At 28.0% G+C, this 18,206-nt stretch overlaps 1 protein-coding gene across 1 annotated transcript; it reads right to left on the bottom strand.

The window, feature by feature from the left end:
* Positions 1-3,265: 3,265 nt before the first annotated feature.
* On the bottom strand, positions 3,266-4,098 carry LOC111623238. Its single transcript, XM_023365732.1, has 2 exons — positions 3,995-4,098; positions 3,266-3,766 (listed from the first exon to the last, which is right to left on the bottom strand). Exons 1-2 carry the CDS (start codon positions 4,038-4,040, stop codon positions 3,345-3,347), a joined length of 468 nt encoding a protein of 155 aa, XP_023221500.1. The 5' UTR covers positions 4,041-4,098; the 3' UTR covers positions 3,266-3,344.
* Positions 4,099-18,206: the final 14,108 nt, after the last annotated feature.

Raw genomic sequence — 18,206 nt, 5'->3', positions numbered from 1 at the left:
GCATTTTAAAAATATGCGCTAAAGATAATTGTCTTGTTTCTATTGAGAAACGACACGAGCGTAATTATTAAGAAGGCGTAATTATTAAGAAGGATAGATAGCATAGACTCCGATTGGGATAAGTTTTGACCGCACGAGTTAACTGTGTTTCTGTTTATTCTGGTTGTATATAACAATTCTCGGACTGGTCACGTGGAGTTTTTGGGCTTTATTCACATGTATACCTATTTCTAACTATAGTGTTTAACAATACCTATAGGCCAGTTGTCCATAGAAAGTCCCCTTTCTCAATTGGCAATTGGCAGATAAGATAAAGCAACACATAGACAAATCCCTCGATGTTTCGTTGCCTTATCACATTATTTCAATCCGAACAAAATTATTCCAAATTAGGTTATAAATTTGGATAGATTAAACGATTTTTTCACTTTATATTTTATATTTATATTTATATTTATTAACTAATTTAAATTTTTGCATCAAATTGGCACTAAATTAACTCCGATATTCTGACTGAACTAGTTGTACCCAGCAAAATATTTGTTGTAAAAAATTGTTGTTAAGTTACAAATAAATAGAAAAATAAAGAAGCAAATAAATTGATTTACATAAAATTTATTAATATAAGATAGCATTTCTCGGTATACAAGATTAGTATTTTAACAAATAGAGAAAAGATATCGCCTTAGCATATTCTGCGTAGACACATAGATGCATCCTATTTCTGGTTAGTTCTAATAAAAACTAATATTAACAATCAACAATCACGTGCCGGTATGTTCCTCGTCACATAATCTTTATCTTTTTGTAAACGTTCGAATAACCATGCAATACGTTCATAACTAATTTTCGGGCAGAAATGGATACGTAATTCCACGGCATTTAATTGAACATAGTTTTTTGTTTCTTTTTCCTCTAATCGTAAGGGTTCTTCTTCTTAGGGCCATTTTATTCAAAAGAAATGCCGTTAGAATTCTTGATCAAAATTTAATTTACAATAGTCTTTCTGTTGTTAACAAAATTAAAAAATAATTGGGAATGAATAAAAGAATGTCAACTCGACGAGTTATTCTCAGAAGAGATTTTAGTGGATGGGTTTCTTTTAATTCTCGAAAATAACTTAAAATAAAAATGTTAATGCAAAATGAAAAAAACAAACATGAAAATTTTAAAATTAATATTAAAATGAGCAAACCAGAAAGTTGAGCGACAAGAATTAATAAATCTTTTGAATAAGAAATTCTTTTATTATCACTCAAATATATTGAACCTCTCTCATTGCAAGTGACGCAATGAGTTGAGTTGCTACAGGCCTGCAAAACTAGTAAAAGCTTGCTAAATTGCAAGATATGAAAAGAATTTATATGAATTAATAAGTCTACAATAGTTTATTTTTATGATCATTTACATGTTATTAGTTACATAACTTGCACATAAACACAGTCTTATTAGAAAATTATATAGGCCATTACAAAAAATAATTTCGTTAACTTTTTTGTTAATGTAAAACCGTGATGTGACAACCAGCGTGATATTAAATATCAAACCTTTAGATGTTTGGATCTTTAAACAAAAAAGCAAAATTGAGACGTTCCGTATACGGTAATTCCATACGGCTCGACATCTTTTGGGGAAAATGCCCATCAGTAATCGCGTAGTAAAACCGCCGAACACTGGTAGTAGGTTGCGAGTTCGCACCTCGACAACAGCCATGTGGGATCTTCCAGGTTATCTTCACGCATCTAACACCTAAATAGAGGGAAGATTTTTGTAAAAAGTCATCCCGGGAGACAGCTTCACTTGACAGATTGCCCATAACCCGTCAATCCATCTTAAAGATTTTTTTCTCATTAAGAAAAATAAATAAAAAAATTGAAATAATAAAAGAATTAATTTACATTTAATGTTTAGACAAATATTTTATCACTTTCATTTTATTTAAATTTATTAATTTTCTTTCCATTACTAGAAAGTAGATTCGTTTAATTTATAATGAATTTGTCGGCTTTCACAAAGAGATAACTTAAACTATTTGTTTTATTTCACATTAAAAGTTTTCTAATCTTTTAAATATTATATAAGATTTATTATTACTTTTACAAATATTTACTTTATCATTTGTGTATACATTGATGAAGATTTTTCCTATGACTCTATTGCTTATGCAGTAGATATATATTTTACACAGTTATCTAAATACATGAATAATATAAGTAGATGTAGAATTACTGCTGAATAAAATAAAGTTAACCAAATATTTTTATTCAGAATACGAAATTTCGGTTAGGTTTATAAATCTAAAAAATTTAAAATACAGAATTACATTTTTTAAATATTTATATGAACGAGATGATGATGTTTATTACTTTTGAAAAGTTTTAAAATAAACTTTAATAAAAATATTTTCGTATAAAATTATTGACAAAACTTTAAGTATAATTTTTTTCATAATTTTAACTGTAATATTTTAACTTTTTATTCAAAGTTTTGTTAAAAAAGTACAGTTTTATTAGGCGTTTATACATTAGAAGAAGCATTAAAAATTATTTATACCTTAGGTATGAGAACTGGATTAAGGCGTCAGCCTATCGTTCTGGGGAACCGGGATTGAATCCGGTCGATTTTTCGTGGGCGGTTTGTTCTGGATATGTCGTATTCCTTTTCTCCGAATCTACGATTGATTTGACCAGTGTGTTAGTGATTTTCACCTTGTCCACTGGTTTTTTCCATTTTTCCATTACCCACCATGAGTATGGGAAAATGTCACCTTAGTTTCTAGAGAAATAAAGAGCCAAAAATTGAAAAAAGTACGAGAACTGGCATTTATGAGAAAATTTATCATAATTTTTTAAATAAATAAATAAGAATTTTTTTTTTAAATTAAAGCGTAAAAGTTTTATTCATAATTACATTAAATTTCAATTATTTTATTTATTATATTCCTGTATAAAATATTTCATAAATTAAAGATAAATTGATTCTAATTATTATTAAATTTTATTAATATTAGCTCGTGTTTAAGATTTCTAGCCACACATTTATTCATATTTCTTACGAATTTATTACTAAAAAATAGTGTTTAATAAATTTATCATTTGAGTATAATGAAATAAAGTAACGAAATGGTTCCAAAATATTTTTAATGTTTAGAAATTACGATATTACAATTTAAAATTTGGTTTAACATAAGTGAGGGGAGGTAATTATTGTTTGTTTATTCGATTCAAAAACACTAAGGAATAGAAATACAAAAGAACTCTATGCGAGTCAGATTTATTATAATTATGTTTTTTATTTCTTACAATTCAGACATTTTCTAATGTTTTTTTTTTCCTCTTCAAAATTTAACGGCCCAAACGAGGTGTGAAGGCTGTCCTTCCGATTCGGGGTGTAAACGCTGCTCGAGCTCTTTTATCTTCATCCCTATCGAAGATTCTTTTTCCTAGGCGAGGAATAAAAGCGGCCCTTAATTGTATTCCTCCAACATCTTGATCACCCCTTCCAACTCTGGGTGCAGGCATCATTCGTTCTAACAAAGAAGTTTCGGTAGACCTCTTCTTTCTTCCTATTCGTGGAGTAAAGGCTTGAGCCCTCTTATACGAAAGTTGGCGATCGTACGAATCTAACATATTATCCAACAAATAAGAAGCTAAAGAATGACTTTCTGAAGGAACCATGAAAATGGCCGGACTTTCGGGATCATCATTAAATATCAGAAATTTGTTTTGCCCGTCACTTTGTTTGTCTTCGTCGAAAGCAAAGCAACCTTTAAATATAAAGTTTAAAATTTTTAAACATTTAGTAAAATATTTTCCTATTATATTAATACTAATTAGACCCAATAAAAGTTCTGCTAACGAGAAAAAAATAAAATTTATTTTAACTTTTTAAGTATAAGCGAAATTTTTGCGTTATTCGGAAGTAATTTAAGAAATTTACGAGGGATTGCCCTTATAAATTTCTCCATTCTTCTATAAGAAAGTCTAAGACTTACCGTAGCAATATCCAAGGAGTAATAGCCAACAATAAAGCGTGGTCATGGCTCTCGGAATGGTAGCAAAGCAGAGAGTGAGCTAAGACACTTCGAATGGCCAAACATATATCTTATAGAGAATGCGTACAAGAAGATGCGTGGTTGGGTTAGTCGGATCGAAAACGAGATTCGTTTCTTCAAGGGTGGTCCTGATAAATTGGTGTTGCAGTCGGAGATTGCTAGCACAACCCCTCACAAGTGGATCATGTACGATTGACTTAGACATTCCTAAATAGGATTAACTTGGATTGAGAGATCTGTAAGGCATTATTAAACCTGCGCCACGCTTGGCAGAATAGAAAAAAAGTAAATAAAGAAGACAATATTACTTTGTGCTATTAGGAAAAAAGGGGGGATTTATTTTTAATTAGATGATTTGATGAAAAGTTAAATGTTACCTTTCGTAACTCGTACATATGTTTTTAAAACGATGCCAAAAATTGCTTCGATCTCTCGATTAAATTAAAAAAGTTAGCACGTAATTTATATGAGCTTGCAGAATTTTGAGCATTAGATAAACACAACATTTAGACCTAAAAATTGAAAACTTGTCACCTTTAATTTTCATTAAAACAATTTATTTAAATAAAATCAAATGCGAAAGATTTAGTTTCTCGGTAGCATTGTCTATAATCTTGAATTTTATAAAATAGGATCTTGGAAGAAGGCTAATATCGGGTGACTTAATCCAATTGAAAGTGCGAACAATTGACAACTTATACAATCCTTTTAATGTCCCGCTAGCATTTGTAAGTGAAGATGACGAAAGCCACCTTGACAGATCTCATTACGCATCAATTATAAGTAGTAGTTTTCTCATTTTCATGGATACGCCGCTAGACGTTTACTTCTTATTTAATCGATTTTTTTTTTATTTACTTCGTATTTTTCTTAATTTATCGAATAAACGATAAAAGATTCTTAAATATTAAAGCTATAATCGAATGATTTGAAACGTGCAAATAAGCCATTAAACCGATTTTTATCCCTAAAAAAGTTATTTATCTGGAATTTTTGACATAGTTTAGATCTAGAGGATTCGACTTGAAAGAAATACACAAATTGATATCTATTGTGCGTGTCGGATTATTTAAATGATAAATTCGCTTTGATTTAATGTGTGAAAGGAAAAACGAGGATTTAGAAAATAAAAAATAGATTTTCGGCTTTTATCCACTTTTTATTTTATAAAATATGACGTCTGCCTAACGAAAAACGATGGAAAAAATTGCTAATGTAAACCCACAATACGTAAAAATAAGTTTCAAACGGATTTAAAAACCTTTATTCAATTCCGTTACACTTAAAAGTTCAAATTTATAACGACATTTAGCATTGGTTTCACTGATTTTCTCGAAAATTTTGAAAATAATAATACATATGATAATTGTTGAATTAAACAGTATATAAACTCCCAAAAATAATTTTTTTCAGATTCGTTAAAAGCAATAATTTTATTTTCTATTTTGAGATCATACACGCAGGGTTTTAGGGGTTTAATTTCTTTCATTTGGCAATCCAAGCAGAAATACTAATAAAGCAGTATATATATAACAGGCCATATTTTTGTTTTTCATATCCGTTCTGTTTAATAAACTATTAACAAATTACATCAAGAACCATAAATTACATGTACAGTTTTTGAACCACTTTTAATCTCCTCTCTCCCTGTTATGTACTGTACAAAGATGCACTTTTGGGAAATTCCTTTCCCTTTAATTACGTTTAGAGTACTTCATACACTCTGACATTGAAGATTCACATTATTAGTAAGTAGATACTGTATATAAGAACAAATTCGTATTCATTAATACTAGTAAAAAATTCCAGCAACGAGTTGAATAACTTTTCAAGCAAAGGAATATTAATTGTGCGTGGTGCCATTTATTATGATACTTTGCTAAAAACTTTTTATATTATTAATTATTATAAAACGGCAAAATACTTAATTTTGAGTGTACAAATAAGTTTTATAAAAAATTATAAATGCTAATAAAGAGTAAAATCTTTATTATATCTCACCCTAATTGAGATATGACACACGATTCCCCCTATCGCCTGATCTTTAATCACCAAAATCTATTAGCATCACTCCTCTAATACAAACCTCCTCACAAAATTTCAAAAATTTTCGACAAAATCACAGGCGTTATTAAGCTGCAAGATGGGTGAACGAAATTGTGCCTTCACACACACATTAGCATTCATACATAGAGGGGAAAAACCCAATTTTTTTGAATTTCTCTACGTTTGAAGGTCTCCTAAGTCCAAAAATGTAAAAATCTTGGAGAGTCATTTTTTGATCGATCACCAGACTTTTCCTCTGTTATATGTATATAATTAAATAGTGTATGTAGAAAATTCCTAGATTCTCTCGCACCCCATCGTAGACACTGATGTACTTTTCGCGATTCCTTTACTCCTTAAGCTATACACATAATAAATGCACGGCTCATTATGAAGAAATGTGTTTTGTTTAAAACCTCAAACCTTTCTGAAAATCGTGCATGCAGACCTGTTTTATTTTAATATTTGATATGACTACAATTATGAATTATGTATTAATCGATATTGATTATACTTAAGTTAATAATTGTTTTATTACAATGAATCAGACAATGTTTATAAATTAATTTCTGTTCTTAATTGTTATACTTAACATACATCTAATTTAAATTTAATCAAATAATTTATTTCTAGTTAAATTAAATGACAATCATCATGAAATATTCATGTTTAATTTGATATTTTTTTGTTGTTGATTTAATAAATAACGCATAAACTTAAATAAAAGTTTGTTCCGATGAATATAAATCATGCAATTACAATCAATATTTAGATAGGTCTAATTTAATATTAATTTTTCAATTATTTAACCTTTTTTTTTAATTTTAAATAAATTATTCTTATTTATATGTTGACGTAATGTATATTAAGACTTTCTTTAATAAGCATTCAAAGTATTGATAATTAGAGTAAATTCATAGAGATGATCATTAAGTGAATTTAACTCATATTTTAATATTAAGATAATTATATAAAGGGAGAAAGTTTATATTTATTAATAATTCCATAAATAACTTTCGTTTCTCGCCAACTTACAAATGAGATCATTTGGTGGTCGAGGGGCTTAACAATCAGCAGTTGGCCAGGCTGCATGGGTTAAGGCTAATCCTAGGGATATATTAATAATCCAAGAAACTCTAGTGAAGTGGTTTTGTACTTCTATTTTCTTTTCCAAGCACATAGTACACAGAACAACATGTTTATGACCTCTTCTACTAAATCGATTGTCGTTTATTCAAAAAATTCTGTTTATTATGATATTATTGATTATCACATTAACACCTAACAAGTATTTCATTTTATTTCCATTTTAGATGAATTTACAACACAAAATTTTTATATACATTTTATTAAACTTTGGTTATTTAACTTAGAATCGGTTATGTTTATCACGAAATGTCAAGGGGATGAAATCAGAAGTTGGGTGTCTAGAATCAGATAGTCTATATTTTTCATATGATCCTAGACAGTAACTCCTAGTCTATATTTGTGACAGTGACCGATCTGAACCAAATTTTTCACTTGGTTTAAGTCGGTCAAAAGATTTAGAAGTAAATAGAAGAATGAAATCAGGGGTGTCGAGGTTTTATGGTAGCCTATTTTCTCCGCAGGTCCTTCAGAGTATAAAAAATTTGGTGCAGATGGGCAATGCAGTTAGAAGTGTATACAAAACAGACAAACACATTCTATTTTGTATGCACAGATTTCTTAAGATATTGTTAAAATTCAGAATATAGACCTGCAAAAGATTTATCACTAATTTTACAAAGTAAGTAGTTTTATATATTTATATTATTAATTATTATAAAACGGCAAAATACTTAATTTTGAGTGTACAAATAAGTTTTATAAAAAATTATAAATGCTAATAAAGAGTAAAATCNATATTATTAATTATCTAAAATTTAAAATATAAATATATTTAAATTATTGTAATATAAATAAGATATTGTTAATTTCTAATTTTAATTAATCAGAGATTGCAGTTCTTACCATATTCAATTTGAACGATCGATTTTCAAATAATTACACTTCCATTGGAAGCGCACTATTGGAGGAGCGGATACAGCCTCTGAATACTGGTCGCGGGTTCACGCCTGACCAACACGTTGGTCAGGCCACGTGTTTTCTGAATTTCTTTCATGTGTCCACACTTAAATAGGGGAAAGTTTCTCATACAAAATTCTCTCGGGATTCACCCCCTTGACAGATCGCCCAAGTATTGCGTTGCCTTAAATCCAATCCAATCACAATATTGTAACTTTAATAAAAAAACGGCAGTTTTAATTTTTCCACAATTAATAAATCAGTACTTTTTATAGGTTAAATTTTCCCTAAGACGATTTAAAAGCGAATTTTTTTATAATATACTACGAAATTTCACTGTACGGAACGTAATTAAAAGGAATGCTTTTAACGATTCGTGTGTATTTTCTTTTTCTAATATTAAAAAAAAAAATGTTTCAAATGTTAATGTTAGTTCAGATTTTTATTTAAAACTAAAAAAGTATATGAAAATTTGATAAAGTTTTTTTGTTAATGACTTACAATCAAAAAGCATTTTTAAAAATATACTGTTGAAATTTTTTATAAGTAGGCCTATAAATGTGCGTCATTTTTCATTTCAAAAAAGCGCAAATTGAAAGTGACATTTGACTAAAATAATTAAAAATCTCTTGATTTTCAAAGATTTCTTAAACTTAAAGTTTATTGAAGTTTAAATTTTGTTTTATTATTAGGAAAACCTTAAATGCGTATCTCTTTATTGACATATTCAATCTTTTATAATTTTAAAAGATATTTCCTTACTGTCGTTTACTTCTACTAAACATACAAATTTTTTAAATTATATTAGAAAGTGTTTACTTGTTAGAACATTTTACGACAAAATTAAATTTTATTTTGTTTGAATTTATGCTTATGACAGCATTAATGAGTTTATAGTTAGGGATTGAACTAAAGGAATAAGGCAACGCAACATATGGGCTCAACGCATCTGCCAAAGAGGGTGTCTCCCGGAAGAACTTTTATGGTAACATAAATAGGGGAAACTGGCCCCTATTTATGTGTCAGGCAACTAAATAGAAAATCAGAAAATCAGTGGCCAGCCCGTTAGTGAGGCGTGAACCCACGATCACTGTACCTGTAACTACCAGTGTTATCTAGTGATTACATTCACTCGGGCATGAGCGTTTTATGGCTGTAATATTAGCAATTTTACTCTATTAATTTTGAACAATTTATATTTTTATAAATACAAAATCTAAATATCAATATTTGCTAGTTTTTAGAGAATTCGCACGCTATTTTTACTTTAAAAACGTGAAAAACAGCGCAGATTTAAAATATATTTTATGAAATAACATTCATTTAAAATATCATAGTCTAATATTTTGTAGTCTGAAGATTTAACTCAGAAAAACATTGAGAGTTGTTTTATTAAGTAATAAACAAGTTAAACTGTAAAATATGAATTTTGAAATATAATGTTTGAATTATATTATAAATGTGAAATCTTTATTTTATTTGGTTTTCTACTTTATATAATTGTTTCTCGTTATACTTAATACAAGCATACAAAATGCAACACTCAAATATTTTGTATAATGAAGTCCTATCTTTTAATTCTGTTAAAAATCTTATGTAATTCAAGGAAAAAAATTCTTAATTTTATCATTTCTTTTAAGATTTAATTAAGTTTTAGGACAAGAAAAACACTTTTCACAAGCAAAACTAATACAAAAAGAAAAAATAAAACATCATTTGAAGAGATTATTTGGAAATCGTTATCTCACTAAGACTTGAGAATTCGTTTTTTAATCAAACATTTAAAACAAGATTACATTCAGTCTATAATTAGTAAATGAATTTACTTAGTAAATGAATAAACAATATAATTTGGCTTAAAGATAGGCGGTTAGACCAAACATAAACAACTTTTTGTTTTAGATTTAAAAAAATCTTACATATCCTACAATTTCATTTTAAAGTTCAAAAATTATTTCCACACTTTCTATCGGATTTCCCAACAGATTTTTGGATAAAACAACTAAACACTAATAGTTGTCGTGGCTTTACGTCTGACAAACGGGCTGCCACGTGGAATTTACCTGGTTTATTCGCGATTTTAATACCTAAATAGAGCACTGTTTCCCATAAAAAGTCCTCTCGGGGAGGCACCTCCCTCGGCAGATCCTTCATGTGTTTCGTTGCCTTATCCCATCAATCCATTCCAATCACAACAGATCTAACTTAAGCCTTAGAAATTCAGAGAATTTTCCGTAAATTTTCAGCGTAATATAATCTTATTTTAATTTTTACACTAAGTTCGATTAAGTATTCGAATTGAAAATGCCAGTCTTTATAACTTTATATGAGACAATAATTTTACAATTGAGAAAATAACATTTAATAAAGCATTTGGATCAAATATTAACATTTCTGACGTCTTCATACTTCTCATATAGTAATAATGAGGTTCATTTCTTTGTTTACAAGGCCTATAATATTAATAGATGCTATAGTCGTAATTTAATGATAACATTTTTTAACGTGTTTAATTTTTTAAACAAACAGAACGTTTTTTATTTATATATAAATCTAAAGCCAAATTTAAAATTCTCGAAATGTATTGAGATACTTACAAATTGATTTATTCATTTATTAAGAAATAAATTGGAATATGTTCAATGATTTCCTCAGGTTTGGCATCATCGATGAATACGGCAACGAAACACGTGCACAGGATGCTTTCCGAGAGGACTTATATAGAAAACTGGACTCTAATTAGATGTTAGACAGGAAGAAAACCTGGAAAATGACACGTGTCAGACCGTTGGTGAGGTGCGAATCCGCGACCAGTGTTCAGCGATTTTATCCACTCGGCCTTCCTTAGGCCGCACCTGTCGCACCTACATAATAAATATATACAGTTTACATTAATTACAATTATTAAATAATAAATATGCGATAAAATTTAAAGTGTTAAATGCATCAAATTTACAATTTAAGATGCATTTTAAATTTCCTACTAAAGTAAACTTATCGCTTGATAAATACATAATATTTTTGGAATTTTTTAAATTAAAATCATTGAAATAAAACGTTCCTCTGTCATCTTTAGAGGTCCAAATTTAAATTAAATATAATTGAGCCTGTTGGGTTCGATACTCGACGAACAGTCAAAACCAAAATAATTTTCTTAAAAATCACTTTACCTTAGTACACTACATGGTTCAAAATTATTTTTTAAATAACAAAATNGCACGACTTTATTGTTAAAGGAAAAGTATGATGTACAGGGACAAGCCACTACTAATTTGAGGTGGAGAGCATATATTTTAAATTAAATAAATTAAAAATATGATTAAAAATTGCTGCCCGGCATTGTGATCATGTCACAATAAATAATTGCTCGTTTTGTAAGCATTTCAAAAAGAAACATTTTTGAAAAATTTGCCGCTATTTAGAAGTAGCCGTTATTGGAGGTCCGACCGTAATTATAAACTTTATATGTAATTCTTTATACGATTGTATAAAGAATTACATATAAAGTTTATAATTACGGTCGGACCTCCAATAACGGCTACTTCTAAATAGCGGCAAATTTTTCAAAAATGTTTCTTTTTGAAATGCTTACAAAACGAGCAATTATTTATTGTGACATGATCACAATGCCGGGCAGCAATTTTTAATCATATTTTTAATTTATTTAATTTAAAATATATGCTCTCCACCTCAAATTAGTAGTGGCTTGTCCCTGTACATCATACTTTTCCTTTAACAATAGAGTCGTGTCCGTCATCTATTAACTGCTTTCAAGAAAAAAGTTTTTAATTGAAATAACGTGACTTCCGGTTTGCATTTGAAGTTCTTATATAATTAATCGGGGCTTCCTGCTCTAAGATTTACATATCTGGTCTCGTCTTTCATCTATCTAACTTCGTTATATTGAGATTAAAAAAAGACAGACAAACTGATGACAGTGGGAATTTATAGATCTACAATTTTTTTCAAATTGAAGCCCAATAACACTCATACAACGACCACCCCGAATAACGCTCATTTTTACCGTCCCGTCAGTGATCGTTGTTCAGAGGTTGAGAGTAGTTAAATTTCTGAAAAACTGGAGTCAGTTTATTAAAAACAAAACGGAATATTTGTTATTTGTTTACTTTTGTTCTATTTACTGAGAACTTTTGCATTTACTAAAAATAAAAATATCTATAGAGGACTATTGTTGGAGTAATAAAATAGACCTGGTAATACAGAATAATGATTATAATTCAATAAATTTTTTCGTGTGCAAAAATAGCCATTCTGAATAAAACATTTATATGATCACAATTGAAAGATTTTATAAATTATAATGATTATTTGACAGTTTTTTCAACGAATACTCCTGCAATTTTTGAAAAAAAAAACAAGTTTGGAATTTGTTCAATGGTGTTAGTAAGAGCTTGTATTTCTGTTTAAATTCTTTTTTTAATTTTCTCAGAAAAATAAGTCTAACTCAACTAAAAATATGTGTTTTAAACAAAATTGTATGCAGCCATGCTTAAATTATATGGTTCCTGTAGAGGTAATTGGGTACTTTCCCACTGACTATCGATCATTGCCAAATCGAAAACCATTTTAGGCCATCAATTCCCTCTATTTTAACTTTTTTCTGCTCATATATTTATTTTACTAAATAAAGGTTATTTTTTTAATTCGTTTCTAAACTTAAAAAAAAATTAATAAAACTTAAGAAATAAAGGCTTAAAATATGATTTATTCTGCCATTCAAACACTTTTCCAATTAGGAAAAAGCATTTAATTTATCAAACAAATACAGTCAAACCTCTGAACAACGGTCAGTAACAAGAACATAAACGTGGCCGTTGTTTGGAGGTTATTTTGTTTGCATCTCAAAAAGAAACGTTCCTAAAAAAATGACCGACGTTTAAAGGTGGCAGTTATTGGATGTTCGACAATATTGATATATAAAAGACTAAATAAAATTTATTAAACGAAATACTTGCATTTTTATATCAAAATTAAATTGATTGAATAAATTTCATAAATAAATTTTATGTTTCACATCCTCAAGGAATCCATTTACTTCACATTTAACTTTGATTATGTTTACGTATCAAATCTCATGATTTATTTAATTAAAATTTGTCAATTTAATTAGTATAATTACACTGAAAATGTAAATTTCGTTTATGAAATATTCATGAAATACATAGTAGATGTTAATGAAACGGTGTGTAAATATTTCAATAGTCCACGTTCTTTAAATTTAGTAGATTACAAATCATTTTAACTGTATAACGTTTATTCAAATATATACTCAAACCTCCGAACAACGGACACTGACGGGAACATAAAAATATGGCCGCTGTTCGGAAGTTTTTAAAATTATTGAACTTATTGTACAGTAATTTGCAAAATTTATGTCATTTATTTCACTTATACAAATTGTGTAAATTATCAATTACATTAAACAGTCGAATCATTATTATTAATTTAAAATATTCAAAGATATTCTTAAAGAATATTAAATCAACTCTTGATTTATTTAGTTGATTAGAAATTTTATTGTACATTACTTGTATTGTTAATTTGTTTTTATTTGTATTATTAACTTATATTATTGTATTTAATTAATTAGAAAGTATAATACATTAATTTACATTAATGCTTTATGTTTATTATAAGTCATTAATGTAAGTTAATGCAAGCAATGCTATCACGCCGTTAATATAGCCTACACGATATTTAGTATATATTAAATTCCTTTTGCGTTCTAATGTTAATTGTATTTGTTTTCCTTATAGTTATACATTTATAAGGATATTTAGAAATCACTATGTGTTAAGAATTATTTTAGTAAATTAATGAGGATATTTAGAGAAAAAGTTTATACAGTATAATATAAAAATTTCAGTTCATTAAAAATTAAGAAAGTAAATTTTAGGCAAAATAGAATCGTAAAGTAAGGAAACCGGATATGCCTCCATTATTAGCGACGTGAATAGGAATGGTCTCGAACAACGATAAACACGAAAATAATTAGGAAAGTATTTAATAGATATTTAACTACTATCAAAATATATGCAGACAAACTTGTAAATAAAAATGTGCTGTAAGTACTTGAAATAATCAATTAAATTTTCGAATGGAGAAATAAATAATAACGGCACTTCCGGTTTGTCATATTGCGGAATTACACTTGTATGATTGAAAGAATATCGGTCACTTGCCATAGATAAAACTTTATTCTGATTGCCTGTGTGACATTTTTTGATTATTCCGTGTATATATATATATAACTTATATAGATAGTGAGAAAGATTCCTAAATGGTACCTAAAAAATTTTATCTCTAACACAAGCTTCAGTATTTATTTAAAATAGGATACTTTATTACAGGTATAATTTTCAATTTTGTTATATTTTTATGTTTTTAAGCATATATAACTTATTTTAAGCAGTTATTAAAGCAATAAAATTTTTAAGTGCAGTATAACTATGTTTTACTCGGGGTTGCGCATCAGCAGGTACAAAGTAAAACAAAGTTTCCATAAATTCGTACTCTTCTCCAACTAGTTTCAGATAATTGCCCAGACACTTATGCAACTATTTACAATTAAGGAAAATCGTAAAAATATGTTAAAAGTGTTTTGCTTCTGCTTTTGATATATAGTAGAAACTCTTCTATCAGGGGTCGGGACCGAGGCCATGACGATATATGAGAATAGATGAATAATAAATTTTTCCCTACTAGGAATAAATGAATAATAAAATTCCACAATTCATGCACAGTCTTATACGTACAATACTGTACAATCAACTAACTATTTATTTACTGTACAGTGAAGTATTTATATGCAATGCAGTAATACTTCCTTATGGCAATGACAAAACATAAAAAAAATATATATATTATATATATAGTAACCCTACTCCTCATAACTGAATTTAGCATTCTGACGGTTAAAAGAGTAACGGATAATCAAATTTTTTCTGTATTTTTACTGCATTTCATAATAAAAATAGACAGCGTACGCATTTAATAGTCGAAATGGTCCTGCGCAAAGATGCGCAGGACCATTTCGACTATTTCGACTGTTTTTGTAAATGGCTAATGTTTACGTTAAAGTAAACTTTCGCCATTTACAAAAACACGAATACATGTATATCAATCTTGCTTAAAATAAGATCCTACTGTATTGTCTTTTTCAGTGTTTCTCAAGTTTTTCAGCTAAATGGCCTTGTAGTAGCTAAGCGAATAAAACCATTGAAAACTAGAGCTTGTAGTGTGTTCGCGCCTGCTCAACGGGCTGAGTACGTGATTCTTCTGGGATTTTTCCATGTTTCTATCATTCAAATAGGGGTCAGTTTCTCACAAAAAGTCTCCCAGAAGGCATCCCCTCGGCAGATCGCACGTACAGTACCTTGAGTTAAATCGAACCAATATTTTAATTATATTTCTAACTCCTTTTTTTAAATAAATTGAAACTTACTCGTTATAATTTTTTAAAATAAAAATAGAAAAATGTTTTGTTAAAATACTTATTATAACTGAAGAATTAAACTCATGTAACATTTTGCATTATCATTTATTACAAATATGATTTTAATTAATGAGAAATGCATACTGTTGCTGCTTAAGATATTAATAAGCAAATTTTTATAGTTAGTTTTCATAACATTTGTAAAAGGTTTGATGCTTATCAATGCATTTAAGGCCTAGTGCGATGATTATAAATTACTTGGAGATTGCAAAGCAAAAGATTATTAAATATGCATCTCTAATGCAAAATAAAATTGGATGTAATTGAGCAAAATCTTATGAATTGAAGAATTCAAAAAGATTTTTAAATTTATATCAAGAAATTTACTCAATGAATACTTTTCATATAAAGAATGTCATGAGAATTATTTTAAATAACAGAAAACAAATAAAAGAATAAATAAAAAGTAAATATAGGCCTATTAGGCCTATATCCTTTACTTTTTTCCAAATATAGAAAGTATATTAGCAATTGAAAAACAAATTTTAAGAGTAAACATTATAAATTGTTTCTTTTATGAATATTAATGATGAAGCGTGAAGTCATAGTTTAAAAAAAATATATTTATGTAAGATTGCATATAGAAAGGATTAGATTGATGGGATAAGGCAACAAAACTTGGATGATTTACCAGTTTTCATTTGAAAGCCAGTTTCCATAGAAACTGGTCCCCATTTAGGTGTTAGACACGTGAAGAAAACTCAGAAAACTTCAAGTGGAACAGCTCGTCGATGAGGCATGAACCCATTACTAACCAGTGCTCAGTGGTTTTATCCATTCGGGCACTAGTGGGCAGTATATAGAAAAAGGAATTTTAAAAAATAATTTGTAAAAATAATCTCTAATTTAAAAAAGATTGTGTTTTACTGATTTTTTTATATATAATATAATAGATATTTGATTGTTACCTAAACACTATAAAATTTCGATAAATGAGAAAAAAAATCTATTTAAACAGTAAATTTTTATTGACTTTTATACATTTCAAATTCAAATTTTATACATTTCACATTTTTAAAAAATGAAAAATTTTCTATTTTGAAAAAAAGTTATAATTTATAAATTAAATAAAATTAAATTTTTAAAATAAATAAAAGTTTTTAAGATGTGTTAAATATTTGCTGAATTAATTCGAATTTTTAATAAGACAAAAAAGGATTCTAATTATCTCAAAGACAATTTTTATGATTTAGACAAAAATTAAAAAATAAAATAAAATAGTTATTTTACGTTCCAAGCCTTTGCATTGGTTGCAATTTATCTCTTAACTATGATACAGTTTGGAAACAAAAATCGGATAGTCAATATAAACAATTTTTATTTAAAATCACAGTTCCTTCATCTTATGGATCTTTTTCCTTTAGAAATAACAAATAATAAATTAAAGATTACTGGGAGTTTTATATATAGACTATATTAAAAAATAATAATAATATTTTGTTTAGATTACTGTAAATAACTTTCTTTAGATTAAAGCTATTTCAGAAAATTTTAAATTTTGATTACTGGTTTATTTTACAACCCTATTATCCAATGAAATAAGTCTGTATACTAGGTGATTGTAATCAAAGCATCCTTATTCAACGCTCTCTAGAGAGACATTTAGCACTCTAAATACAACTATATATCTAGTATTTCGGGACATCGGAAGACATCTTAGTACTAAAATTAGTATTAAAACTTACGGTACCTCAAGTGACAAACATTTTATTCGTACAAGACATTCATGCTGTGCAGAAGCCTTGTTCAATGTTGTTATCCATTCTGAAACTGATAAACCGGAAAGCGACGAACAATGCGTTTAACTAATTTATTCTCTGCGATACTTCTTACATGAGTGTAATATTCCAAAGACTGCCAAATTTGCAACATGTCTTCCATAAGCCACACTTTTTTAATGGTCCCTACAATCAAAGATTGCATGGATAAAGCTCTAAGTCGCCAAAGGTGCCGTAGTGGTTATTTATGGTACTTTTTAATTATCACCGAATCATAACTGCTAAATATTTCTCTAACAATGAATAGACATGCTTTAATTACGACCATTCTGTATATGAAACTATTAGTAAAAGAAAATTAAGTTTTCATCACACATAATTATAATTATAATAAATTGTATCGCAATTTATTGTAATAAATATCTTAAAAATGTAGGTAAAATTATTGAACATTTTTACTACTTTTAAAAGTTCAATCATTTCATAATTCACACTAGATATATTGTATGAAATATATCTTGTAATTTATTACATGCAGCATGGCAAAGTGTTACATAATGCATTGTTTAAACTGTGTGTCTACAGCATAATTGAACTCCTGGAACGATTTTTGAACTTATAATGAGAAAAACGGTTCTCCGCCTCTCTTTAAAAAACAGTATTAAATTTCTTGATAAGAATTCTAAATTTAGTAATCCACCTCTTTGTAATATTAAATCTGTTCTGAAAAAACTTAAAAACTTAAATGCTACAAAAATCAAATAATTCTTTCAATTTTGAAGTCAAATTTAAAAAAAAAGACAAGAAATAAAATTAAAATTAAAGT

This window comes from Centruroides sculpturatus, unplaced genomic scaffold, assembly GCF_000671375.1.
Source record: "Centruroides sculpturatus isolate CEXI.00-Female unplaced genomic scaffold, Cexi_2.0 scaffold262, whole genome shotgun sequence".
Classification (NCBI taxonomy): domain Eukaryota; kingdom Metazoa; phylum Arthropoda; class Arachnida; order Scorpiones; family Buthidae; genus Centruroides; species Centruroides sculpturatus.
Note: the sequence above shows the minus strand (reverse complement) of the source record. Positions and strands in the feature narration are given on the sequence as shown.

Coding starts and splice junctions, on each gene's coding strand:
- LOC111623238 (XM_023365732.1), bottom strand. CDS start 4,040: ATGACCACGCTTTATTGTTGGCTATTACTCCTTGGATATTGCTACG. Junction 3,767..3,994: donor ACTCCTTGGATATTGCTACG/GTAAGTCTTAGA, acceptor TTATATTTAAAG/GTTGCTTTGCTTTCGACGAA.